The 27,709-nt window shown below is 38.2% G+C and overlaps 1 protein-coding gene across 1 annotated transcript; it reads right to left on the reverse strand.

Moving 5' to 3' along the window:
• Positions 1 to 5,557: 5,557 nt before the first annotated feature.
• On the reverse strand, positions 5,558 to 27,418 carry LOC101545561 (guanylate-binding protein 6-like). The gene is made up of 11 exons (XM_004603615.2): positions 27,294 to 27,418; positions 23,564 to 23,758; positions 22,686 to 22,813; positions 16,907 to 17,016; positions 16,513 to 16,709; positions 14,059 to 14,304; positions 10,882 to 11,162; positions 10,244 to 10,456; positions 9,622 to 9,724; positions 9,091 to 9,284; positions 5,558 to 7,365 (listed from the first exon to the last, which is right to left on the reverse strand). The coding sequence occupies exons 2-11, from the start codon at positions 23,751 to 23,753 to the stop codon at positions 7,141 to 7,143; spliced, it is 1,887 nt and encodes a 628-aa protein (XP_004603672.2). The 5' UTR covers positions 23,754 to 23,758; positions 27,294 to 27,418; the 3' UTR covers positions 5,558 to 7,140.
• Between the last annotated feature and the right edge of the window lie 291 nt (positions 27,419 to 27,709).

The following is a 27,709-nucleotide window of genomic DNA, read 5'->3' on the forward strand; positions in this document are numbered from 1 at the left end:
CAGAGGTGGATCAGGAGAAAGTGACCATCTCTCTCCTCTCCACTTTACATAAGCCGTCCATGGGGGCCCAACAACTTCAGTTCCTTTTTCTCTACATCTGCAAAAATTTATTGCTTTGAATTTTTTTCTATAGGTTGCTTACAATTGCGAGGTTATATCTCACTACCTTTTGTTTGAATTTCACTAACATCAAGTGGTGCTGAACACTTTTTCATATAGGTGGTTGTGGACCACCTGTATGCCTTCTTGGAGAAGGGTCTACACTATTTCTCCAACCCCTAAACAACGATTTCTTTAGTAAATTTTTATCAAATCTGAACTCTATTATGAGTTTATTATAAATTATGTCCACAGTATCTTCATGTCTACAAATGCACATACTGCATTTTGTTTGCTGGTGTCCTGTTTATTAAGTTCAAGGAGTTGTTTTGAATGCAAAAAGACGACTTTCAAAAGGTGAACGTAAAAAGTGAAAAATGACCATAACTGATAGGTTGATAAGAGAAACTTTGTATACTACATATTTTTTTTCCCTTATCACCTTTATATTCTTCATTCATTTTTGGCATTTTACAGTTCTAGTATCATGTGTCTTGCTGTAGGTCTCTTTCCAGTTAGATTATCAGGTACTCTGTTTAGCCTCACAAATGTGCTCTTCTCTAGTCTCTCTACTTTGGACATATCCTCTGCTATTGTTTCTTCCAATAAACTCTCTGCTTATCTTTGAATTAGCTGCAGTCTCATTCTCCCACTTTGCACCTTTTAGGGTATCTATTAGCCTTTTATTGCCTATTAAGTGGAGTTTAATATCTCTCCTAATGTTTCTTCTTTGTTTTACATCTTATTTCTCATCCTCTTTCTTGTAAGCCTTTTCTAGATTTCTCTTTGAGCTCACTGATTAATTTATCTATCAAGTTTTTTCTATGTTCTATTTTCTGTACAACTAGTATGTTCGATATTACACTTTATGTATCTATTGTGCTCCTTACTCCCTAAATCCTTATTAGATTTCTAATTATAATTTTGATCTTATCCTTTTTCTGGTTAATTATATTGCTGAAATAATTTAATTGTTTTTCTGAGTTTACTGGAACATGAGTTCTTTCCAAAATAGCTCCTTTTAAAAATTTTTTTTTAATTTTATTGAATCACCGTGTGATAGTTACAAGCTTTCGTGTTCGGGTTACAATCTCACAATGATCAAACACCCATCCCTCTACCAGTACACATTACCCACCACCAATATCCCGGGTATACCCCCCCTTTTCCACCCTCCCCCTGCCTCTAATGCAGACAATATTCCCCATACTCTCTCTCTCTACATTTGGGCATTATAGCTTGCAACACACTGAGAGGTCATCATGTTTGGTCCATTATCTACTTCCGGCATGCATCTCCCATCCCAACTGGTTCCTCTAGCCATCATTTTCTTAGTGATCCCTTCTCTATTCCATCTGCCTTTTCCCCTCCGCTCATGAAGCAGTTTTCCAGAAATGAGTGCAACCCCTCTATGTCTGTCCCTCTCTTTCTGACTCATTTCACTTATCATGATACTCTCCACGTTTATCCATTTATAAGCAAATTTCATGACTTCATCTCTCCTAACAGCTGCATAGTACTCCATTGTGTAGATGTACCGAAGTTTCTTTAATCAGTCTTCTGTTTTAGGGCACTCGGGTTGTTTCCATATTTTGGCTATTGTGAACAGTGCTGCAGTGAATATATTGGCACAGATGTCGTTTCTACTGTGCTTTTTTGCATCCTTGGGATATATTCCCAGAAGTGGTATTGCGGGGTCATATGGAAGCTCAATTTCTAGTTTTTGAAGGACTGTCCATATTGTTTTCCAGAAAGGCTGGACCAGTTGGAATTCCCACCAACAGTGAAAGTAGCTCCTTTTGTTCTACATTTATTCATTCATGATGTTCTAGAGTTTTCAGTTTCTTTCTGTTATGTTATATTACTTTGAAGTCTCAAGTAATATGAACTCTCATCACTCCTCTTGTGAGCCTGGATCTAAAACTCAGCAGGATATTGACTTTTCCCACACTTAAATGCTCCCAAAATAGCAACAGCAACAAAGTAATAACAATGCACAGAACTTGGTTTGTCTTCCTCAAATAATGTCTACAAATGACCAAAAGTAACAGGAAGATAAGATTAAAGAACTAATCATTTAATTTTTCTTTTGCTTTTTGGGTCACACCCGGTGATGCGCAGGGGTTACTCCTGGTTCAGCACTCAGGAATTCCCCCTGGCAGTGCTCAGGGGGCCATATGGGATGCTGGGAATCGAACCCAGGTTGGCTGAGTGCAAGGCAAAAGTCCTACCCGCTGTACTATCACTCCAGCCCCAAAGAACTAATCATTTGAAAGATATAAATCCAAATCATAATAAGATCACCTTTGTGGCTATTAAATGACTATAATTTAGTCAAAAAGCAATAAAAAAATTCTTGGAAACATGAATTATCAGAGCATAATGGACAGAGAAAATGCTGTTCTAATGCAAACTTGCTTCCTTAGGAAATGAAAGCCTCCTCAAAATAACCTAACCAAACATCTTAGGTTTCTTGAAAAAGGTATATTTTTAAAAACCATTTTTTTAAATAAATTTATTTATTTTTAATTAGTGAATCACCGTGAGGGTACAGTTACGGATTTATACACATCTGTGCTTATGCTTCCCCCATACAAAGTTCGGGAACCCATCCCTTCACCAGTGCCCATACTCCACCACCAGTAAACCCAGCATCCCTCCCATCCTCCCCAATCCCATCTCCCCCCACCCCACCCTGTCACTGTGGCAGGGCATTCCCTTCTGTTCTCTCCCTCTAATTAGCTATTGTGGTTTGCAATAAAGGTGTTGAGTGGCCACTGTGCTCAGTCTCTAGCCCTCATTCAGCCCGCAACTCCCTTCTCCCATATGGCCTTCGACTACATTATAGTTGGTGATCCCTTCTCTGAGTTGTCCTTTCCCCAGAATGTGAGGCCAGCCTCCTAGCCATGGAGTCAACCTCCTGGTAGTTGTTTCTACAATTCTTGGGTGTTAGTCTCCCACTCTGTTATTCTATATGTCATAGATGAGTGCAATCTTTCTATGTCTGTCTCTCTCTTTCTGACTCATTTCACTTAGCATGAAACTTTTCATGCCGATCCACTTAAATAAAAAATTTGTGACCTCCTTTTTTCTAACAGCTGCATAGTATTCCGTTGTATAGATGTACCAAAGTTTCCTCAACCAGTCATCCGTTCTAGGGCATTCGAGTTTTTTCCAGATTCTGGCTATTGTAAACAGTGCTGCGATGAACATACATGTGCAGATGTTGTTTCGATTGTACTTTTTTGCCTCTCTGGGATATATTCCCAGCAGTGGTATTGCTGGGTCAAATGGGAGCTCAATTTCTAATTTTTTGAGAATCGTCCATATTGTTTTCCAGAAGGGCTGAACCAGTCGGCATTCCCACCAGCAGTGTAGAAGGGTCCCTTTCTCGCCACATCCTCTCCAACAGCGGTTGCTTTTGTTCTTTTGGATGTTAAAAACCATTTTTAACAAAAAGGAGTCCAAGTATTGTTTCCATCAAATGCTTTCTATGCTCTTGCTATGTTTCATAATATACCAAAAATGACAGAAATCATCCATTCTTTGTCCTTCTCCCTCTGACTTATTTTGCTTAATTAGGAGCTCCATCCACATAGCAAGAGGCAAAATTTCATCTTTCCTTTATAGTATTCCATTCTTTGTATATACCACAACTGATTGTTATTTTATTTATAACATTAATATGCATTTTCCTTTGAAGAAGATAGGGAACAATTCCAAATACACATAAGTTGGAGTCCATTCAAAAGTGGGTGGAGAGCAGGGGAAATAGCTAACTAGAACTCTCTCTGTGTTAACTTTTCCTTCAGATAGCTCTCAACTTCCAAAAAAATTAAATTTTCTTCTTTTCTCAGATAGTAATCATATTTTTTCTAAATGAGTTTGTTTCCTGCTTTGTTTTATTTTCTTTCTTCCTTTCTTTCTTCCTTTCTTTCTTTCTTTCTTTCTTTCTTTCTTTCTTTCTTTCTTTCTTTCTTTCTTTCTTTCTTTCTTTCTTTCTTTCTTTCTTTCTTTCTCTCTTTCTCTCTTTCGTTCTTTCTTTCTCTCTTTCGTTCTTTCTCTCTTTCTTTCTTTATTGAATCACAGTGAGATACAGTTACAAAACTTTCATGTTTGAGTTTCAGTCATACAATGATTGAACACCCATCCCTCCACCAGTGCACATTCTCTACCACCAATGTCCCCAGTATTACCCTCATCTTTCCAAACCTCCCACTACCTCTGTGGCAGACAATTTCCTCCATACTCTTTCCCTCCCTCCTTTGGGACATTATTGCTTGCAGTATAGATACAGAGAGGCTATTGTGTTTGGTCCTTTATTCACATTCAGCACACATCTCCCATCCCGAACGATTCCTCCAACTATCACTAACTTAGTGATCCCCTGTCTATTCCAGCTGCCTTCTTTTTAAAAAAAAATTAATGAAACACCATGAGATAGAAATACAGACTTACACACTTTCGTGACTACACTTCAGTCATACAACGGTCGAGTACCCATCCCTCTACCAGTGACCATTTTATACCACCAATGTTCCCAGTATCCCTCCGCCATCCCCACCCCGTCCCCTCTGCCCTGTTGTGGGCACATTCCCTTTTACTCTCTCTCTCTCCTTTTGGGTGCTGTGGTTTGCAGTACAGATAATACGTGGCCATCATGTTCGGTCTATAGTCTACTTTCAGCACACATCTCCCTTCCCGAGCAAGGCCTCCAAGCATTCGTTGCTTGGTGGTCCCTTCTCTATCTCAGCTGCCTTTTCCCCCAGATGTGAGACCAGCTTCCAGGGCTGGAGGAATGCTCCTGGTCCTTATCCCTACTATCCTTAGGTGTTAGTCTCCCATTATGTTACTTTATATTCCACAAGTGAGTGCAGTCCTTCTATATCTGTCCCTCTCTTTATGACTCATTTCACTTAACATGATACTCTCCATGTCGATTCACTTACATGCAAATTTCATAACTTCATCTTTTCTAACAGCTGCATAGTATTCCATTGTGTAGATGTACCAGAGTTTTTTTAACCAGTTATCTGTTCTCGGGCACTCAGTCCAGCTGCCTTCTCCCACAGCTCATGAGACTGGCTTCCAACTATGAGGCAATATTCCTGGCCCTTGTGTCAACAGTCCTTGGGTATCAGTCTCATATTGTGTTATTTTATATTCCACTAATGAGTGCAGTCATTCTATGTCTGTTCTTCTCTTTCTGCCTGAGTGCAGTAGTTATATTTTTTAATTCATAAGTCTCACCAGACATTAGTGGACTAATTTTCTCTCTTGCTTTATAATAAAAGCTTTTGTGCCCATCTGCTATTAGGTGTTTGTATGTTTTCAGATCTTGCATATTATATTCAGTGCTGCAATGAATGTAGTTGTATGTTGAGTGGCCTTTAATATTTAAAAATTAAACCAGAATAGACAGAATTATTTTTTATCTTTATTTTTGCTCTAAATTTTATTATTCTCTTGCTTATATTTGTTTTCTGAAAAGGAAATTAAAATGAATCCATAGCCTTTAAACACCCTTGGGATACAGCAAAAGTATTATGACCAAAGAAGTTTATAGCAAAACAGGGTCAACTTCGGAAGAGTCACAAAGAAAATACCTTACGTTATTCCTAAAGAAACTAGAAAAATAAGGTAAAAACTAAACCAAAATTCAGATGCCAGAGATTAATCACATTTCCATTGATATTCTCACTCTGCTTTTATTGTTTAATTAAAAAAAATCTTTGTACTTCATGTCACTCTTAAAAGTGTCTTCTCTATTACAAATACCATTATACTCTTATACTAAAAAGTTTATCATTAAACATTTCATGTTTCATTTTGAGTCATATGAAATTTATTCTGTTTATATATTTAAGGAAGTTCCAATAGTTTGTTTGGGGACAACACTTAGGCAGTGCTTGGGAACTTTTACCTATTCTGAGCTTAGGGGTCGCTCTCAGAAGTGTTCAAAATACCATTAATCAAACTTTGACTACCAGCATGCAAAATAAACCTCAGCCCATTGAGCTTTCTTTCCAGTTTCTGTATTATTATTTCCACACTCTGCTCAATTGTTAACCTCACTCTGAAAAGCCTGATATCATTTCTAGAAGCAATGTGCATTTATCAACTAATAGCCTATGTTACTTTCCTTTTCCTAGCACAAGCAATAATATACTTCTCACGCATGTACTTCACTACTTTTTAGTTTTTATTTTGAACACACATTATTTATTTGGAACACACCCCGTAGTGCTCAGGGATTACTCCTGGCTATGTGCTCAGGGGGTCACTCCTGTCAAGCATAAGGCACCATATGTGGTGCCAGGGATCAAACCCCATTGGCTGCATGAAAGATATGTGCCCTAACCACTGTACCCACTTTGGCCCTACTTTGATTTTTATGAAATTTTAGCCTCATTACAATGATACATTACTTAAACTTTTGATGTAATATTAGAAAGATGAAATATACAGTGAATTTTTCACCCTGACATCTCTGTTCTCTCCAGCACAAACCATGATACTAGTTTCTAATGAATCTTTCTAGAAACATTCTATATGTTATATAAGATATAAACATAGATATGAATATAAAATATAGAAAATACTTATATATTTTAACACCGAATACATTATACAAAAACATTTATGCTTCATCTTTTTGTTATGTTTATTTTTGTGTTGTTACATATTTAAACAAATAGATTTGCTTATTTGTTGGCCTTATACTGTGCCAGTATATATACATGCCCAATTTACCAGTTCATATAAGTACACACTTCCAATATTTTGTCATTAACAATGATACCACATGAGCTTCTTATTTGCATATGTGTATGATGTATTGATATGCATATGATTTTGCATTTATTTCCTAAAGTAAATATTTATAGAAAATTAAGCATTCATTTATTTGATCTAACAAGTAATGGGTATCAATATAATCTAGTATACACTATGTTTAAAACTTTGCTGAATGAAAGTAGCATCCACATCAAAGAGAGGTCAGAACATTGGGCATATGGTATGTTTTCCTTTAAAAGAGAACTACTTTCGTTTAAATAATGAGGTCACACCTTTTACTAAATTATCCACAATATTTAACTTAGAAAACACTGTTGATGCGAACTCCTGAGCAACACCCTTTAATATTTGTAAAATCCAGGGACTATCATTTTCAGTGGCTTTAATCCTATTTTTCAGCTGGTTAATTTCTGCATTCATACCTTCAGCTCTTTTCCTAAAACCTTCTTGAAGGATCTCTTCCTGGACCTAAAGTTTTTTAAAAAAAAAGCAGAAAATGAAATTCAAAAATCCTTGTTGGCTCAGAAATATATTTCATATTTAGTAGTTTTGTCCAATTACCTATCTTATTCCTAAATTTCTTCTCTCTTGCTCAGTCATGAAAGAAGACATTTGAAACAAAGAAGATCCCCAGTTTGATCTGAACACTGAGATTCTGCATACTCTTCATTGTCTTTACTAATTTTCAATCTTCCACAGTGGGTAATACCACACCATCCTCTGGGCTCATTGAAAAACTACAGAAATGGTGTGGTAGTAGTTTCAGTCTACAATGGGAGGGGGAACACTTTCTGTTTGCCAGTTTCATAAAGGCTAATTACCAGAGGGACACTGAGTAATTTTTTCTGAAAAGGAGACAGTTGGTCAAATCAGTTTAGGAACTTCTGTAATTACTCATAACCAGTTAAGGTTTCACATGGATACTCAACTGACAGATGGACAAATTGAATATTCTTCCAGTAAAAAAAAGTTAGGTGAGAGGTAGCCTTGGTATAATAGCACTAATTCTCAGTCCTCCACGTGATAGTGCAAATGCCCAAATATAGAAATAATGGAAATGTGCTCACTGTTGTAGAATCTGTGATGAATATGTCTAAATGTCAATAAAAAAATTCTCCCTATGACATATGATTATCTGTGTAGAAAATCTAAACTACAGGAAATGCAACAAGATAAGAAACTGCCATGGTCCTGTGATTTAAGTCTGGACATTTTTGATAAGCCCAGCTTTACCTCAGGGACTGTAGCTGGTAGCAGACTTTTTAGTGATTGGCAGAGATCTTAGTAGAGCAAACCACTGTTGCTTATATTAAACGCCTATGGTTGCAATCTGTTGTTTACTTAGGCATCCCAAAATCATTTAAAATCCTCAAAACAACAACAAAAATTCTATTTGCATTGTCCCAAGGCTTGAGACAGTCATGCACACTTTCGGGGCTGGAGCAATAGCACAACGGGTAGGGCGTTTGTCTTGCACACAGCCGACCCGGGTTTGATTCCCAGCATTCCATATGGTCCCCTGAGCACTGCCAGGGGTAATTCCTGAGTGCAGAGCCAGGAGTGACCCCTGTGCATCGCCAGGTGTGACCCAGAAAACAAAAAAACAAACAAACAAAATTATGCACACTTTGAAGTCTATAGAGTAGAATACAAAAACTTCTTTTTAAAAACTGGAATTATGAACAGGATTCAGTATTGTAATAAATCATAAGCAGTAGAAGGCAAAGGTATAGCATTAATAACCTCAAGAAACTACAAAACTACATTTTGTTGATACTAAGTATTTTTCCCTATTTTAAACAAAAGTCTCTGAGGGCAGACCAGTCAGGGACCCACCCAAACAGCCCCGGCAGCCTCTCACTCCCACACTGCAAAATCACCACCATGCCTCCAGCCAGATCTATTGTCTTGGGACCAAGCCACATCGAGAAATTAACCTGCTGAAATTTCGGATATTCAGGTATTTGTGACTGAAACCTGCAGGCTTTCTAGCAGTAAGGCTGGGGTACCGCCACCCACCTTCTTGTACTCTCAGAGCCCAAACAGTAACATATACACCCCAAAGGCATAGCCCACTTACAAATTTAACTCCATCTCTACCACCCAGTAAAAAATTCTGGACTTCTTGGAGCTACATCTCCAAACTCTATAACATTGATAATCCCTGGGTAGCCAAGTCCCAGATAGATTTACCTTCAGTTTATGATCCAACATTTTGTTATGCTCTTGCAGAAGTATTTCTCTTTCTCGAATTAGCTTCTGTTCCAGTTGAGCTATGTTTTCCTGGAGACTCTTCTTTTCTGCCTCTATCAGTTGCTGCTGCTCCTGCTGCTTCTGTTTTAACAGCTCTTGCTCCTTCTCAATTCTCTCCCTCCTAGTCCGCTCCTCTGTCCCAAGAAGTTATAGAGAAGGAAGAAAATTGTGTGAGGAATCATTCCTATATTCCTGAGCTCAGAAGTCAAAACATAGAGAAGTGAAAGCTGGGGGTAATTACTGAATTTCTGCCCCCTCCTCCTATCCCTACCACCGGGGCACATTTGAGAATGAGACGAGAAAGGCCCCCTCTGACAGACGTACAATCATGACTCTCCTGTGTTCCAATTTAGCCAAGTGTGTTCTGCACTAGAACAGAAGATCTCTGCAGAAAAGTCTTTTCTAACCAGTCTGTCAAAGGGCACTGCAGAAATGTCCCCTCCCAATGGTGTGCTGAGCCCTACCCAGTACCTGCTAAGGTTTTTTCCCTTTCAGTGAGGGCTGTGTCTGACTGCAGGATGGATTTCTCCACTGCTTCCTGTGACTGCAAGAAGTTCTGGAAGACCTCTTCTGACTGAAATAAAAAGAAGGAGCAAAGGATTCAGATTGCCACTAATATATTATGTCCATGCACATTTTTATGCCTAAAAATTATGCACTGCGGTCAGAGTAATATTACAGTAGGTAGGGCATTTACCTTGCACATGACTGAACCAGATTCTATCCCCAGCATCCCCTATGGTACCCTGAGCATCACAAGGAGTAATTCCTAAGTGTAGAGCCAGGAGTAATACCAGAGCATCTCCAGATAAAACACCCCACCACCACTACCACCTCTACCACGATCAAATTATTTAGAATCTTCTTACAGAGCCCAACCACCTTGATCAAAGTCTTCTGCCTCGTGTCTTTCTATCAGTTCTACTTCTTCCTACCTTGTACTAAAAAAAATTGTGGAACTGAAAAGGTCATGTAATAATATTCCCCCCTCTGCTCTCATATATAAATTTTATACTGTTTCTCTTCACTCTGTTGGAGAATATACAAAGTATTTTCTATTATGTAAAATCTTTACACTTGTGTTATTCCTCACCTTCACTCCTTTCCTGGATGTCTGCTTATAGTCCTGCTTAATTCTTTCCATTATTTCCATGTAGCGTTTGTGCCCTCCAGGAACAGAGAAAACTCCTGCTGAAATACTTTCTATCAAGGTCTTTGAAAGCTGCTCAATAATAGCCTGGCAGCATTTCACAGATGCCTCTTCATTCTGCAGCAAAACTTCTTCTTTCTTATCTTTTATGATTTTCTGAAAAGGAAATTATAGCATTCAATCTGTTCTTTCAATAATGATACAACAAAGATCACACTAAGAGAAAAATGGTATGGGAGAAAGTTTCACAGGATAATTTTTTTTGTTTCCAGAAAGGAGTATTTGTCTATAGAAAAATTTATCAGCTCAGGAATAACTTGTCTTGTTTTGTGCATACCAGGACATTGCCTAATAATTTCCTTGAGAAGAATGTCTAACATGATTTTGCTGCAAAGATCAGAGAAATTTTAAAACAAAGAGCCACATTTCTAGGAGAAATAGAATAAGGCATTGAAGTACCTTGAAGCTCTATATTTCAGGAATTCCAAACTGCTTAGCCAGTGACAGAGCTGAGGTCAGTAAAGGCACATACATAATACATTAGTGAAGGGGGTGGATGACAAAGGGCAATGCAAAATTACCACCAGCTTCTTCTGAAACTCTTGGTTTTCATCCTTGAAAGAATATTTCATGAAAATTTCAATGGCCTCCTTCTCACAGGTTGCATGCATGTCCAGTAGCTCCTGGACCGTCTCTGTTGGAAATTTTACTTTCTGGGTGATTTGCTCACTGTAGTGATCAGATGCCATCTGCACTGCAGCTGAGTTCTCAAGCTGAGCCAGTGCTGTCACTGCGTTCTCTAAACAAGGAACTTCTCCACTATTGATGGTATCCACGTAGGTCACCACCAGAGTGCACAAACCTAAATAAGCAAAAGATGCAGGAAATTGAAGAGATGTATATCAAGCTATCGCTCAATAGGATATAATATTCAGAACTGGAGTTCAATCTAAAAGTAAATGAATAAGCAAGGGAATTTTATAAATACCAGATTATTTGTGAATAGGATCCAAGATTTGGAGACATAACTGTTTGTGTGTCAAATGATTAAAAATGTTTTAATCATTTGACACACAAACAGTTATTCTTAATTTATCTTCACTTTGTTTTCATATTGACATTTTCTGTTGTGGGCCGGGCATTGTGAAATCTGTATTGTTTAAAAATATTAACTTCATCCAAAATACTAAGGTATGTCTGGTAAATCTTTCCCATTAAGAAATTAGAAACAAAACATACAAACATAGATAATGATTCATGATAAATTACTTTTATAAAAATTCTGAAATTTTAAATACATTTCTGAAGAATTGTAGTTTGATACTTATTTTTGGATTCCTCTGTTCTCTCATAACATCTGCTCTATTCTTGCAAAGAACACTTTAATGCACAATCTCCCTCTAGAATCTAGTATTTTTTTCATATCTGGTTACCAAGTTTATCATTAATGCAATAATTTTTTAATTAAATTTTTTATTAGTGAATCACTGTGAGGTATAGTTACAGACTTACAACTTTTTATGCTTGTGTTTCAGTCATACAGTGCTCGAGTACCCATCCCTCCACCAGTGCCCATTCTCCACCACTGATGATCCCAGTATCCCTCCCACTCCCCCATCCCATCCTCCCCATCCCACCCCACCTCTGTGGTAGGGCATTCTCTTTTGTTCTCTCTCTCCTTTTGGGTGTTGTGGTTTGCAGTTCAGGTAATACGTGGCCATCATGTTCAGTCTATAGTCTACTTTCAGTGTGCATCTCCCATCCCTACCAGATCCTTGAACCACACTTCACCTGGTGTTCCCTTCTCTATCTGAGCTGTCTTTTCCTCCAGTGTGTGAGGCCAGCTTCAAGGTCATGGAGCCAACCTCCTGGTAGTTATCTCTACTATTCTTGGGTGCTAGTTACTCATTCTGTTATTTTATATTTCACAGATGAATGCAATCTTTCTATGTCTGTCTCTCTTTTTAACTCATTTCACTTAGCATGATACTTTCCATGTTGATCCACTTATATGCAAAGGTCAAGACTTCATCTTTTCTAACAGCTGCATAATATTCCATCGTGTAGCTGTACCAAACTTTCTTTCACCAGTCATCTGTTCTTGGGCACTCAGTTTTTTTCCAGATTCTGGCTATTGTAAACAATGCTGCAATGAACATTCAAGTGCAGATGTCATTTCGACTATACTTTTTTGCCTCCCCAGGATATATTCCCCAGGAGTGGTATTGCAGAGTAAAATGGGAGCTCAATTTCTAGCTTTTTGAGAAGCGTCCATACTGTTTTCCAAAAGGGCTGAACCAGTCGACATTCCCACCAGCAGTGTAGGAGAGTCTCTTTCTCCCCACATCCACACTAACAGTGGTTGCTTTTATTCTTTTGGATATGTGCCAGTCTCTGTGGTGTGAGGTGGTATCTCATAGTTGTTTTGATCTTAATGCAGTAATTTTTGAATGAGTTAAAATTATAGCTATGTGACAAAGTTTACCATTTAAAGAGATGTGACTAACCCCAGAGATGAGATAAATATAAACTATGCATATTTGTTCAATTAGTAGGTATCTACATAGATCCATGTAGGAAATCATGGGTTTGTCCTTTCGGCCTTGCCATAGGAAGCTTAGGTTTACTGGGTTACTCCCATCACAGTGCTCCCATTCTTTTGTGTTTATTTGTCACTTCTTTCCTTATGCTCTGTTGACTTGTAAATAGTGTTTTTCCCTTCTCTTAAGCTCTTTGCAGGGTTAATTCAGAGCAATGTCCTTTATGTATGGGTACAAGAAGAGAGTTAATGCTATGCTTTTGTAACATGGGAGTTAATTGACTGCAGATAATATTTACCTCCTGGACATCTGTTCTCTTGACTTAAGCCTCAGTTGCTCTAACTTCCTAGGCCCCGCAAAAGCAGGGTCCTGATTAGGGACTGGATAGACCCAGGGCAAGCAGTGAGTTATGTGCTACCCTGGCATTGAGATGGGCCTGGCCAAAGTGCCATAATGCTTAACTATAAGTTAAGAGCATGATCATGGACAAATTCTGTCATGATCCAAAATGAAATAACTAGATTCAGACCCTGCTAGGGTTAGGAATAATTAATCTGGCCTGAGCACTGTAGTCTGAGTCTGTGGCAAGATGTTCCCAGAAGAGCTGCCCTACAAGTCTCAATGTATCTTTTACTGTGTCCACACAAAAATAACTAGTATTAAGATGTTAATTAATATGTTAAGTTATTGGAATAAGGAGAAGAGGAACACCCCTAGGTGGTGTTTCTGCCCTTAAGCCTGATGAGCAGCCAGGAAGGGCTTTCTTATGATAATTTTGCTACCAGACTAGGTGTAGCATCTGCCCAGGTGCTGAGAGTTGGAGGAATTGGAGAGAGAGCAGGGAGCAAGATGAGCAAGGATAGATAAGCGGGAGAGACAGGAGGAGACGGGAATGAGGGGCAGTGTGAGACTAGACTGGGGGGCTCAGAGAGACTTGAAACAGGCGCGTGGAGAGAATGAAATAAAAGGCAACTGATCAACCAACCAATTTGGCCCTCGTTTCTTCCTCTGTCTGCTCCATGGCACTGGCTGCCCTGGCTGGGGCAGCGGCCTGAGACCACCCAACTCGGAGGCGAGGGTGAGAGCCATCGGGGCCTTCCCTGGCCACCCAGAGATTATACACATCCATATTTTCATATAGAAAAAAAAGTTCTAAATACGTTACAAAGCATGTTCTCCACATGTTGGATCCTACACATATGAAAAAAGGAGACTCACGTTTCCCCGTGACAATGACTCCCTCTTTCAGCATCTTGGTTCTTGCATTGGTGAATATATAAGAACAGAATTTTTTTGTTTGTTCCAGAAACTGGGGATCCAGTTGGTTTTCAGGCACATTCTCAATATTAGCTAGAAGATTTTTGTCATGTATTGGCCGATCAAAGACAAAACACTTCCGTTCTGGAAAGAAATGTCGAATACACTCTCTGGAAATATTGGAAGCTTCAATTTTGGGGTTTTTGCCTGAAGAAGAATGATTAGATATATTTCAGTAAGAATAGTCTAGGGGTATGTGAGCTGAAAATAGCGCAGTAATTATTTTTTTTATCCTGCCAACTCTATGTTTATAACTACTTGAACATAGACAGTCAACAGTTCTTTGTACACATAATACTTACCGGCAAAAAACTACAAAAAGAAATTGGGGACACATCTAATTCTGGTAAAAGAAAACTAAGATTGGCATTCCAATCCTCAACATGGTCGGTTAGTTTGTGTAGTACATGCTGAATATTTAACCAATGGCTTAAAGGAATGAAAAGCCAAAAGTAACTTTTAGTCTAATTGATTCCACGAGAATTAATTTGGGCCTAAAATCAAGAACAAAAATTGGGGCTGGAGAGATAGCACAGCGGGTAGGGCGTTTGCCTTGCACGCGGCCGACCCGGGTTCAAATCCCAGCATCCCATATGGTCCCCTGAGCACGGCCAGGGGTAATTCCTGAGTGCAGAGCCAGGAGTAACCCCTGTGCATCGCCAGGTGTGACCCAAAAAGCAAAAAAAAAAAAAGAACAAAAATGATAGATACTGAATCAATATTCTGAATATTAGTAAAAACATACTCGCTATTTCAGAAAAATTAGTTTGATGCTGAAAACAAATAAATAGAATGCAGTCTTTCAGCAAAATCTCCTGAAGAATAAATGTCACTAAAATGTCACTTTACCACTGTGAGGTAAAGAAATAGAGGTGATTTGACATTGTTGCTCTTCTGTTAATTGATTTCAATAAATATCTTCAGAAAAAGGATAAATAAAGCTGTTAAAACAATGTGAAGAAATCAGAACTGAAATAAAGGATTCATGAAATATATCTTCTTGAAAATGTAATCCATTATATAATGGAATTTATTAACTTAATAATGGACTGTTTATTTTATTCAAAATATTTCTACATAGCTTTAAATGTATTAATAAATTCATTGCATTAAATATTTTTAATAGAACCTAAGAATGTTTATTATCTGCTAAGAATAGCATTGTTCAATATTGTGAAGAGAAGCACATGGCACTGAATATATTAGGATGGGCCAGAGCAATGGTACAGCAGGTAGGATGCATGCCTTGCATGTATTCCGCTTGGGTTTGATCCCTGCCACTCCATATGCACTCTTGAACCTGAAAAGAATGATCTATGAGTGCAGAGTCAAGAGTAAGCTCGGAATACCACTGGGTCTGGCCCAAAACCAAAAAAAAAGTATAAGAAATATGATAATTATCAGAAATATTAAAAATATATATCCTGCAGATTTTTTACAGTATAAAGTTATTTTGAAAATGATACCATATCAATATTAAAATCTTATTTTTTTCCCTGAGAAAAATATGTATACACCCTGGGGGAAAAGGCAGCTCAGATAAGTAAAGGGTGTCGGAAGGACCCGCTTGGGTTGGGAGATGCAAGCCGAAAGTAGACTATGGACCGAACATGATGGTCACTCAATGCCTCTATCAAAAACCACAACACCCAAAAGGAGAGAGGGAACAAAAGGGAATGCCCTTCCACAGAGTAGGGGTGGGGTGGGGGGGAATGTGATAGGAGTGGTGGGAGGGATCCTGGGATCATTGGTGGTGGTGAATGGACACTGGTGGAGGGATGAGTACTGGATGAGCATTGTATGGCTGAAATGCAAACACGAAAATTTGTAAGTATGTAACTGTACCTCATGGTGATTCATTAATAAAATAATTTTTTAATATGTGTACAAACTTTTTTGACTTGGAGTTTTATTTTAATGCCTGACAATATTTTGGTCAGTCTTCTTCCTCTAGAAAGTCAGGTAACAAAAGTGTTAGGTCTTTAGAAACATTAGTACTCATTGATAGCTAAATATCAAATTTCAAAGTGTATAAAACACAAGTTTTGAGTTGTCTTAAACTTTATAATTTTATCTTTCTTGCCTTTTTGGGAGGGCCTTGGGATTAGTTTGGGCCACAACTGGCAGTGCTCAGAGATATAACTCCTGATGGGGTTTGGAGGACCATATGAGATGCATGAAATTAAACCCAAGTGGATCTATTTTGTTCTCTTACATGAATTTTAACTTTAGTCCCTCGAGCTTCTTGACAAAATTCAATCTAGACTCAAATATCAATGCAAATCCAGAAAAGACAGAGTTAAGTATCTCCCACATTCTATTGGGCCATCCACTTCCCAAGGCATGAACTCTTACTTTGAATCAGTTTCAAGGCATTCTCCAGGTACCCATCTTCTGTGACAAGGTGACCATCTATTTTCAGCTCCAGAGTGAAATCACGGACAGTCCAGATAAAGTCTGGGAAGAAACCCACAAATTCTGCAGAATCTTTTACTCCATCAGGGCAAGGAGAAGACTTTGTCTTAATGAGTTCTGTGAGCTCTGTCACATAACTAGGTCTTAGTTCAGGAAAAAATCACATCAACAACCCACACATTTTCTAATTAAAATAAGATTATCCACACTCCTTTGGCCAGAGTCCCCTCTTACCACCTTTCCTGTCCCAGGGACAAGGAAGGACAAACTGATTCTGTCTCCATTCAAATAACACAAGGACACTTGAGGTGAGGGTAGTTTACTGGAAGGATACTGCAGCTGCTCCAGGGCCTGGTGATTGATGGTGCCCACGCTGTTGTAGACAAAGCTGCTGCACAGAAGTATAGCCAAGGCAAAGATCCACGAGTCATTCTTAGGGTCACCCTGAGGGACAAGTTTGAAAAAGAGAGATAGCAACTTACTTTTTGGAAATTGAATTAAACTATCTACCATTCATTCTTTATTTATACGTGAATTAACCCACTCTTCATTCAAATAAATAGGTGTGAAAACAAACATAAATCAATATACCCACTGACAAGCATAATAAATATCTGTGGGTTTAATACTTTCATAAATAAACTATTCTAAACATCATACATTTTTCTTGTTTTCAGTTGGATAGAAACATAATAGGGCTGGAGAGACAGTATATAGTAGGTAGGGAAATTTTTTTATATGTATTTGACCCAGATTTGATCCCAGGCATTCCATATGGTCTTCTAAGCCTGCTAGGTGTGACCTCTGTGCACAGAGGCAAGGAGTAAGCCATGCACACTGTCTAAACCAAAATAACAAACAAGGACAAAACCATAATATATATAGAAAGGCTCATATATGGTGTATAATTAGTCATTTAAGTATGAGTCTCAGACATCATCATTGTACATATATTTAGTAACCACTGTCTATGTAAAATGTACCAAAGAAGACAAAACTGGATAGTCAATTTATATTAATATATAAATATTTCTAGGAAGGTACGTGATGTTTCCCAGGGATTTTAGACTCCAAATAGTGAAGATAAAATAACAATTGCTATTTTCAAGAAAACGATGTCAAAGCAATTACTGGAATCCATAAGATATTGATAAGACAAATATCCACAATAAAAATGACAATTTCAATAATGATTTTACACATAGGAATGGATACAAGTAGCAGGAACTCTAGCTTTAAAATACATCAAAATGGAGTCTGGAGAGAGAGTACAATGGATGAGGCAGTTGCCTTCTATGCAGCCAACCTAGGTTTTATCTCCAGCAAGACATATAGTCCCCCAAGGCCCTCCAGGAGTGAGAGTGCAGAGCCATGAACAAGCCTTGAGCACAGCTGGTGTAATTAAATGAAATAAAACTTCATTTAAATGTCATCAAAAAGAACAATTCTTGACCTGAGATTACAAGGATAAACTACATGGCTTTCCTTGTATGACCCTGGCTTAATCTCTGGCACTGTGTGTCTGGCTCCACCCCTGGTATTACCTGGTATGGGGCTCTGCAGGGAAGATTGGGGAACAGCTGGAGTCCAGGATGGGCCCCTGAGACTTGACCCCAAGGGAAGAGCTGTAGATGGCCCCTCCCCTAACAAGAACTTCTTCACTTCACAGCAGTGACTCCCCACTCCCTCCTCAGACAGCCAGCTGCAACACCCAGCTGCTTTGTCTAACTTCAGGGACCATTGAGTAAACTAGTTCCCAGCCAGCCAGAGAGAGTGAAGAACCAGAATACTGCTTTGGGGATTGTGTGGGAATCTCCCCCTGAAAGGTGCTCATCCATTGTTATCCCTTTCCTCTTAAGATATATAAACCTAAGCCTGATTGCAATAGTGAGTCTTCTCTCTGCAGAGGATCCCAAAGTTGTTGGTTGTCTTTGCTTGTCTTTGTCTTATCATTTCATACAGCTTGGCATAATCATCCTCCCTCTAGGGGCTGTCCTCCTTCCCTGTCCAGTGAGCAACAGGTGGGCTGGGCAGGCTGCCACATCTGGCTACCTTGACGATTCCGTGGACCCAACTTGTGAGAACAAGATCCCAGTGTAGTTCTAAAGGTTCCTGGAACTGGCAAGTGCTGGACTGGAGGCAATCAAGCTCATTCGGGGTGGTCTTCAACAACACAGCTTGAACAACACCACCTTCTCAGTCCCTCAATCCTTTCATTCCCTACATCCCTTGCATAGAACTAAGGACATCAATTAGTGGATAATCACTCAAAGAGTTCCCTGCTTCTCCTGAGCATTGCTTTAGAGAACCAAATAGACAAATAAAATAAAGCAGATCTCTAAGTGTTTGAGAAAGAGCACTGTCAGACTGTCATCCCATTGTTCATCGATTTGCTCAAGCGGGCACCAGTAACATCTCCATTGTGAGACTTGTTGTTACAGTTTTTGGCATATCTAATACACCAGGGGTAGCTTGCCAGGCTCTGCTGTGTGGGCATGATACTCTCAGTAGCTTGCCGGGCTCTCTGAGAGAAATGGAGGAATTGAACCCATTTTGGCCACATGCAAGGGAAATGTCCTACCTGCTGTGCTATGGCTCCAGTCATCTGAGGTTAAATTTTCTTTTTCTTTTCTTTTTCTTTTTGGGTCACACTGGCAATGCTCAGGGGTTACTTCTGGCTCTGCACTCAGGAATTACTGTTGGCACTACTAAGGGGACCATATGATATGGCAGAGACTGGTCGTGTGCAAGGCAAAAACCCTACCCATTGTACTATCACTCTGGCCCCAGTTATTTCAAGTATTGAGCAGAGTATTCAAGAATGAGTAGGTGGTAGATGGAAAGAAATGAAGGCGATGTAGAAGGTACAAAGATCAACAGAAACAAAATTAGAAATGCTAATACACAGGGAAATTTACAGTGAAAGTTATTAAATTTTACTTGAGCAGAGGAAAGGTACTGAAGTGAAAGCTGAACATTAAAAACTAGCCCAACACATGAAAAAATGCTCTGCATCACTAATCATCAGGGAGATGCAAATCAAAACAACCATGAGATACCACCTCACACCACAGAGAATGGCACACATCCAAAAGAACAAAAGTAACCGCTGTTGGAGAGGATGTGGGGAGAAGGGAACCATTCTACACTGCTGGTGGGAATGCTGAATGGTCCAGCCCCTTTGGAAAACAATATGGACGCTTCTCAAAAAATTAGAAATTGAGCTTCCATTTGATCCAGCAATACTACTTCTGGGAATATATCCTGGAGAAACAAAAAAGTATAGTCGAAATGACATCTGCACTTATATGTTCATCTCGGCACTGTTTACAATAGCCAGAATCTGGAAAAAAAACAAGTGCCCGAGAACAGACGACTAGTTAAAGAAACTTTGGTACATCTGTACAATAGAATACTATGCAGCTGTTAGAAAGGATGAAGTCATGAATTTTGCATATAAGTGGATCAGCATGGAAAGTATCATGCTAAGTGAAATGAGTCAGAAAGAGAGGGACACATTTGACCCAGCAATACCACTGCTGGGAATATATCCCAGAAAAGCCAAAAAGTATAGTCGAAGTGACATATGCACTTATATGTTCACTGCTGCACTGTTTACAATAGCCAGAATCTGGAAAAAACCCGAGTGCCCTAGAACAGATGACTGGTTGAAGAAACTCTGGTACATCTATACAATGGAATACTATGCAGCTGTTAGAAAAAATGAGGTCATGACGTTTGCATATAAGTGGATCAACATGGAAAGTATCATGCTAAGTGAAATGAGTCAGAAAGAGAGAGATAGACATAGAAAGATTGCACTCATCTGTGGAATATAGAATAATAGACTATAAGACTAACGCCCAAGAATAGTAGAAATAAGTACCAGGAGAATGTTTCCATGGCTTGGAGGCTGGTCTCTCATTCTGGGTAACTCAGGGAAGGGACCACCAAGTAAAATGTGGTTGGAGGTCATGTGGGGGAAGGGTGAGGCGGGTGGAATACAGACTAGAGACTGAACACAAGGGCCACTCAACACCTCTATTGCAAACCACAACACCTAATCAGAGAGAGAACAAAAGGGAATTCCCTGCCATAGTGGCAGGGTGGGGTGGGGGGAGACGGGTCTGGGGAGGGGGGGAGGGATGTTGGGTTTACTAGTGGTGGAGAATGGGCACTGGTGAAGGGATGGGTTATTGAACTTTGTATGGGGGAAGCATGAGCACAAAGATGTATGGATCTGTAACTGTACCCTCACGATGACTCTCTAATTAAAAATAAACTAAAAAAAAAAAAGAAAGAGAGGGACAGACATAGAAAGATTGCACTCATCTGTGGAATATAGAACAACAGAGTACGTGACTAATACCTAAGAATGGTAATATATAATACCAGTTGGCTCCATAGCTTGGAGGCTGGCCTCACACGCTGGGGGAAAGTCATCCCAGATAGAGAGGGGAACACCAAGTAATATGTGATTGGAGATCCTGCACGGGAAGGGAGATGCATGCTGAAAGTAGACTAGAGACTGAACAGGATGACCACTCAATACCCCTATTTCAAACCACAACACCCAAAAGGAAAGAGAGATATCAAATTGGAATGCCCCTCCACAGAGGAGGGGTGGGGTGGGGGGATGGGACTGGGGGGTGGTAGGGATACTGGGTTCATTGGTGGTGGAGAATGGACACTGGTGGAGGAATGGGCTCTTAAACATTGCATGATGGAATAACAAGAACAAAAATGTGTGAATCTGTAGCTGTACCCTCACTGTGACTCACTAATTAAAAAATAAATTAAAAAAAAAACTAGCCCAAGTTGCTGACATCAAACTTGTTTGTATAAATAATAACATAATCCAGAAATCTATTATATAAGCAATGTGGACAGTGCCTTAGATGAATGTAACAAGTAAAATTTGTGTTTATATGATTCTATATGAGAAGTTTTGGGGGATTGAAAATGGGGACAATCTATTCATTAGTTATCTGTTCTACTAGTTATCAATTGGTATAGGAAATAGAATCATGAGAAACTCAATTATTCAGTCAAAATTGCTTTGTTAGTGTTTGATGTATGACTTTAATATATATAATTTCTGAATTTTTTACAGAAATGTAGAAAATACCAACTTTCAGATACTATTTTTATGTCTCAATATAAGTTAAAAAGAATGCAAGTAAATCATTTCATCTTGAGTGAAAAGCTAAAATAACAATTGTTCATTATAACAATTATAATACAAATTATCATTTCATAAAACCAGCACTTCCAAACAGGACTAAAAAATCTTTGAGAATGGCCTATAAGTTCATAAGAAACATAATAACAACCTATAATTCCTGCCCTAACATTCACATTTTATTTCACAAGAAGAAGGTGGATAAGAAATTTTTCTCCACCTTTAGTCTGACTTACTCTTCTTTCCTTCCAAGCACTCTTATGCTCTCTGTCCATAGTGGAAACTCTAATTGTCTGGATGACCACCTTTTAGGCCTAAAGTGTTTCTTCTCCCAGGTTTTAGACTCCTCCTGGGAGTCAGCCCCCAGAAGTTGGTATTCTTAACTATGAAGGCATCCATCAGTGAGTTATTAGAACTTTTCTCATCTCAGATAACTCAAATAGTACATTTCAGTCAGAAAGCTCTCATGAAATTGACAGAAGTAGGGTTGAACAGCCAGTAGAATTTCCTCTTACCATTCTGCCTCTATTTCAATAACATTTAATTTGTCTGATTACATGCATATATTTTCTAAGATGGAGAAACTGTGCTTCAAGAAAGGATTTTGATTTGGGTCATTCTGTATGTATGTATCTATCTATGTTACTATCTACCTACCTACAGATAGATAGATTCAAAGCCCAGAATTCTGATGTTCAATGATCACTGACCAAATTTAATCAAATATTTCATTCATTTCCAATGAAAAATAATTTTTAACCTACTATAACAGGTTATCTTGTCTTACCTAGAAGAAAGATTCAACTTAACCAAAATTTATTTTTTATAATAGCTGAGTTTCAGAAGTCTAAAGATCACAACTTTTAAATTAAGAATCCTGAAGTGATAATAATAAAAATGAAAAGAAACAATCTGTGAGTTTCTGCCATACCTTTTCCACATCTCCTAAGCCCTCAGTGTCCAGTAGGATGAGGACTTGATCTGGCTTAGAGGGGTGGGAAAGACACCACATCCAGATACCCTTGGTTTTGGATTGCACTGTTGAGCCCAGAGGAAAACCTGCAAAGAAGGTGAGAGGTTAAAGTAAAACATGGTAACAGCAAGTCATCTATGTAACCAGAGGACACAAACAAATTAGCTTAGGAAGTTATGTAAATATCTCAGCATGCTGGATGGTGTTTCTTAATTTCCTCAAGAATGAACAATATTACACAAGTTATTTTCTTAAAGAGAAAACTTTAACTTTGAGAGTGATGCTACAAAAGAACTCACACTGTAGGTAAGGATGTATCTATGATCAGACAAAATGTAAATGGTGATAATCATTACAAGAGTATACTAAATGAATGGTGTGTCTTAAAGCCAATGAAAGACAGACTGAAGAGAACATCTGGAATGACAAAAGAGAAAAGAAAGTTTACATCATAGCTGTATTGGTGGGAATATTTCACAAAAAGACAGAATATGTTTCAAGAGAAGGCATATATATGTATATTGTATGTGTGTGTGTGTATATATATATATATACATATTCATACAATCAGAAGAGCCTGGAGCTTGAGCAGGTGAACATTGAAATTTCAGTAATTGAGGAGACATTTTCCTTGTTGGGAGTAAAGCTAAAGTGGGCAAGAAATTATGTTCAATTAAACATTGAAAATTTTACTTGAAAGGTTGTTTGATTGAAAGGAGTGTCTCCTTTTATGTGACAAAGGTTGAAAATGTAATTGTATATATATGTTTTATGTATATATATATACATGTATATGAAAGATAAGCAATTATTTCATGACTCAGTTTACTACTCACCATGGTTTTTTCCTGCAAGACAATTCATCAGGTAGGATTTGCCTGTACGATACAGCCCTACAATGGCCACCACCACCACTGGCTGAGAAATCTTCTGTAGGATCTCTAGAGCTTCCTGGTTCACTGATAATCTTTCATTCTTGTTTTCCACCAGACAAATGGGGGTCATCATGTTGGGTCCAGATGCCATGAAAACTGTAAAGAAGAGTCTCCAGTAGATCAAAAAGTAAAACAGTATTCTCTGTATTTTGTTATCGAATGACACATCGTTATGACTAGGTCAGAATTTCTTTCAGATAAAATATAAACTAAACTGTACAGTTAGAAAAATTGGAGACAATGATGGAGGGAAGGCATAATTGTAATGAAATTGGTGCTTGAATATTGAATTTCTGTAACAAATCGTCATGAACACTTTATTTATATAACCACAGTGTTTATGTAAAGTACAGAATAAATTTTTACATAATATAGGTTTTGATTGTTCCATGTAAATTATAAAATATATTAATATAGAATTTCTTTTAAAGTTTTATTAATGACAGGTGAGACATGATTATTACCACAATGAGATCAAAGTATAAAGTAAACTTTAATGTAATGTACTTTAGATTCCAGAATTTAAAACTTATATATGTAAATAAGAATAGGCATTTTTATATTGCATTTAAATGGTGTTAATTTTCTTATTTACATAGGTCCAAATCATATGGTTATCATAAACTGTTCCTTACTCATTTATTTTCTGATCATTATATTCACCACTTCTTAAAATGTTGTTGTAATAAGCAATATAAAGTAAATTTCTTATGTGCCTAAGGGGAAAGTTGTGATTAGCAGGGAAACTGGGGATATTGGTGGAGGGATGGTCACACTGGTGGTGTTGGAACAAAAAATGCCTAAAATGACTGTATAATGAAAAACTTTGTAAATCATGGTGCTTTTAATAAAACTTCACTGTATCACTGAATCACTGTCATCCCGTTGTTTGTCAATTTACTTGAGGGGCACCAGTAACATCTCTATTCCTCCCAGCCCTGAGATTTTAGCAGCCTCTCCTTACTCGTCTTTCCCTCTCTGAAAGAGAGGCTCTTTCAGGGTCAGGAAAATGAGACCTATCGTTACTGTTTTTGGCATATCGAATACCTCACGGGTAGCTTGCCAAGCTCTGCCCTTGTGGGCGGGATACTCTCGGTAGCTTGTCAGGCTCTCAGAGAAATATATATATATATATATATATATATATATATATATACACACACACACATATATATATGTATATATATATTATTCTCTATGATTTGTTGCCTACTGTCTGAACTCCATCACATATGGTGTGGTATTTATGGAAAATGGGTAGGAAGTATCTTTAAAATCTGGGTTCTGTGGGACTTCATTCACGTATGAGGCTCAGCTGGAGCATCCAGAAAGGATGTGTTTAAGAGATTAATAAAATTTAATTAGGGGCCGGAGCGATAGCACAGCAGGTAGGGCGTTTGCCTTGCACGCGGCCGACCCGGGTTCGATCCCCGGCATCCCATATGGTTCCCCAAGCACCGCCAGGAGTAATTCCTGAGTGTAAAGCCAGGAGTAACCCCTGAGCATCGCTGGGTGTGACCCAAAAAGCAAAAAAAAAAAAAATTAAATTAAATTAAAATTAAATTATTTAAAAATGATAAAATTGATAAATTAAAACTTAATTTTTAAACATTAATTTTTATTTTTTAAAAAATTGATTTATATTTTCACTCAACACCTTTATTGCAAACCACAACAGCTAATTAGAGGGAGAGAACAGAAGGGAATGCCCTGCCACAGTGACAGGGTGGGGTGGGGGGAGATGGGATTGGGGAGGATGGGAGGGATGCTGGGTTTACTGGTGGTGGAGTATGGGCACTGGTGAAGGGATGGGTTCCCGAACTTTGTATGGGGGAAGCATAAGCACAGATGTGTATAAATCCGTAACTGTACCCTCATGGTGATTCATTAATTAAAAATAAATAAATTTATTATTAAAAAAATACATACAGGATTAAGTAAGCTAATTAAAGCAAATTAAAAATCTTCTGAAAAATTTGTGATAATTTTCTCTAGGCTTGCCCTCCAGCTTTGAGAAGTCAAAATTATATTTGAAATTTTATAAATTTTTAAAATATTGACACATAGACCTTCCAAAAAAATCCTATTTGCTGTCTTTTGCTCAATTTTATACTCACATTGAATAGCATTTTGTTCAATAAATAATAATGTCAAAAAAATTGATTTATATTTTTAAAATTAATTAAATTTTAAATTAATTTTAATCAACTAATTTTCTCCCATATTATTGATAAAATTCAAGTAATTTACATTTAAGTCTTATACTACATCCTTTGATAGATCTACAAATTCCTAGACTCACTGATACTTATAAGGGCCTACAGGATATGAGTGATTATAAAAATTCTTCTTAAAATGATTTGTGAACAAGTCATTGAGTCTAGATTTAATACTAGACAATGGGTGATATGGCAGAACACAAATCTCTAAACTCCTTTTTCCCTAAGACGATACAAAAACAAAATAAGTCTAGGACAATCTTTGAATAGTACTTCAAAGACAGTCTGAAGCAAGCAAGAAGAGCACAATTTTTAATATTACATACAAAAAAGAATACAATTCTGTGGAGCAAGTGATTGTGGTGCTCACACCACTCCCCATTGTCTTCATGTAAAGGAGGATGAAAGCCAGCTTTTAATTTCCTTCTTGTATCCAGAGAAACCAGAACAGACTTTACAACAAAATTGTGACTTATTGGCAGCTACCTCACTAACTCTTTGTACCGCTGTACATAAATCCTAAAGAACAGCATACAAGAGGGATGCAATAAAATGCACTGAATTTCAAGTGAAAATCTCACAAATGAAAAGGACTAGCTTTTTAGTTTGATATTCTGAGACTCATCCCAAGGGATTATTAAACTCAAATTTTCTATGTTCAGTAATTTGTTTCAAATGACTCCAGTCCACACTAGAGCAAAAGAGAAAATAAGAGAGTGAGTCATGGGGGTGAGGGATGGAGAAGGACAGTGAGCTTTCTGACTAGGGTTTGTTGTTGTTGTTGTTGTTGTTGTTGTTTGGGGGCTACACTAGCTGCACTCAGGGTTTACTCCTATCTCTGCACTCATGGGTCACGCCTGGTGAGGCTCCAATTAATTATTTTTAACACATAGAAATCAGCAACACAGGGGCTAAACTTGTTCTACAGATTTATGGCATTCTCACTTTAAATCTTTCTTTAAATCTTTAAGATTTAAAGATTAGTTGTTTAACAACTAATAGAATGTTTGCTTTTTCCATGTAGATATCTCATGAGATCAGAAGCCCTTCAATGCTCTGGATGGACCCTGTCTTGATCTATGAGCATTCCATGAGTTCAGAAGAACTGATAGAGCGAAGCAGCAATGAAGTTCTCAGTAAGGTTCTTCCCACTCCTCTTGGTGCTCAGAGGTGTCACGAGGGAGCAGTGAACCCAACTGAGCACTGAGTGTCTGTCTATCCCTTTGTAGCTGTTCCTGGTCCATAGGCAGAAGCTGAGGTTACCCAGAACTGAGCCCAGTCACAGCCTCCACAAGGCAAACAATCAGCTTCCAGCCTTGCTTCCCTTCCTAGATGTAATGCTGAATCTGAAATTAAACCCTGAGTTTCATTTTAAATCCAATTAAAGTCCAAGGTAAGAGAAAAAGTCCTACCTCCTCCACTGCACTCTCGGTCAACCAACAGCTCTCTGTGGCCTCTTCTCCTGCGCTTGCTCCTTCCTTCTCTCTCTCTTCCTCCTGTATGGACTAAAGCACACTGGCATTGATCATTACACGGAAAGAAGAGTAAAACAAAACTGAAAGTAAAAGTAATTTGTGGGTTTTTTTTCCCCCTTTGGGTTTTTTTTTTTTAAGCTGCAGCAGTATGCCTCGTAACAGATCTTATTTCTTATGTGAAGCTCCATGTATACTAAGATGGAGTCTGGTAAACAGCAAAGTTTAACAGAAGCAGCAGTTTTTGTTCCTTTTTTAAAACCAGTTTTGGTTCCTCTGTCTTGTCAGCTTTCTTTTTTTTAATGTTTGTTTGTGAATTTCATTATATGTTTATATTTATTATATGATCTACAGAT

This window comes from Sorex araneus, chromosome 5 (genome assembly GCF_027595985.1).
Source record: "Sorex araneus isolate mSorAra2 chromosome 5, mSorAra2.pri, whole genome shotgun sequence".
NCBI classification, from domain to species: domain Eukaryota; kingdom Metazoa; phylum Chordata; class Mammalia; order Eulipotyphla; family Soricidae; genus Sorex; species Sorex araneus.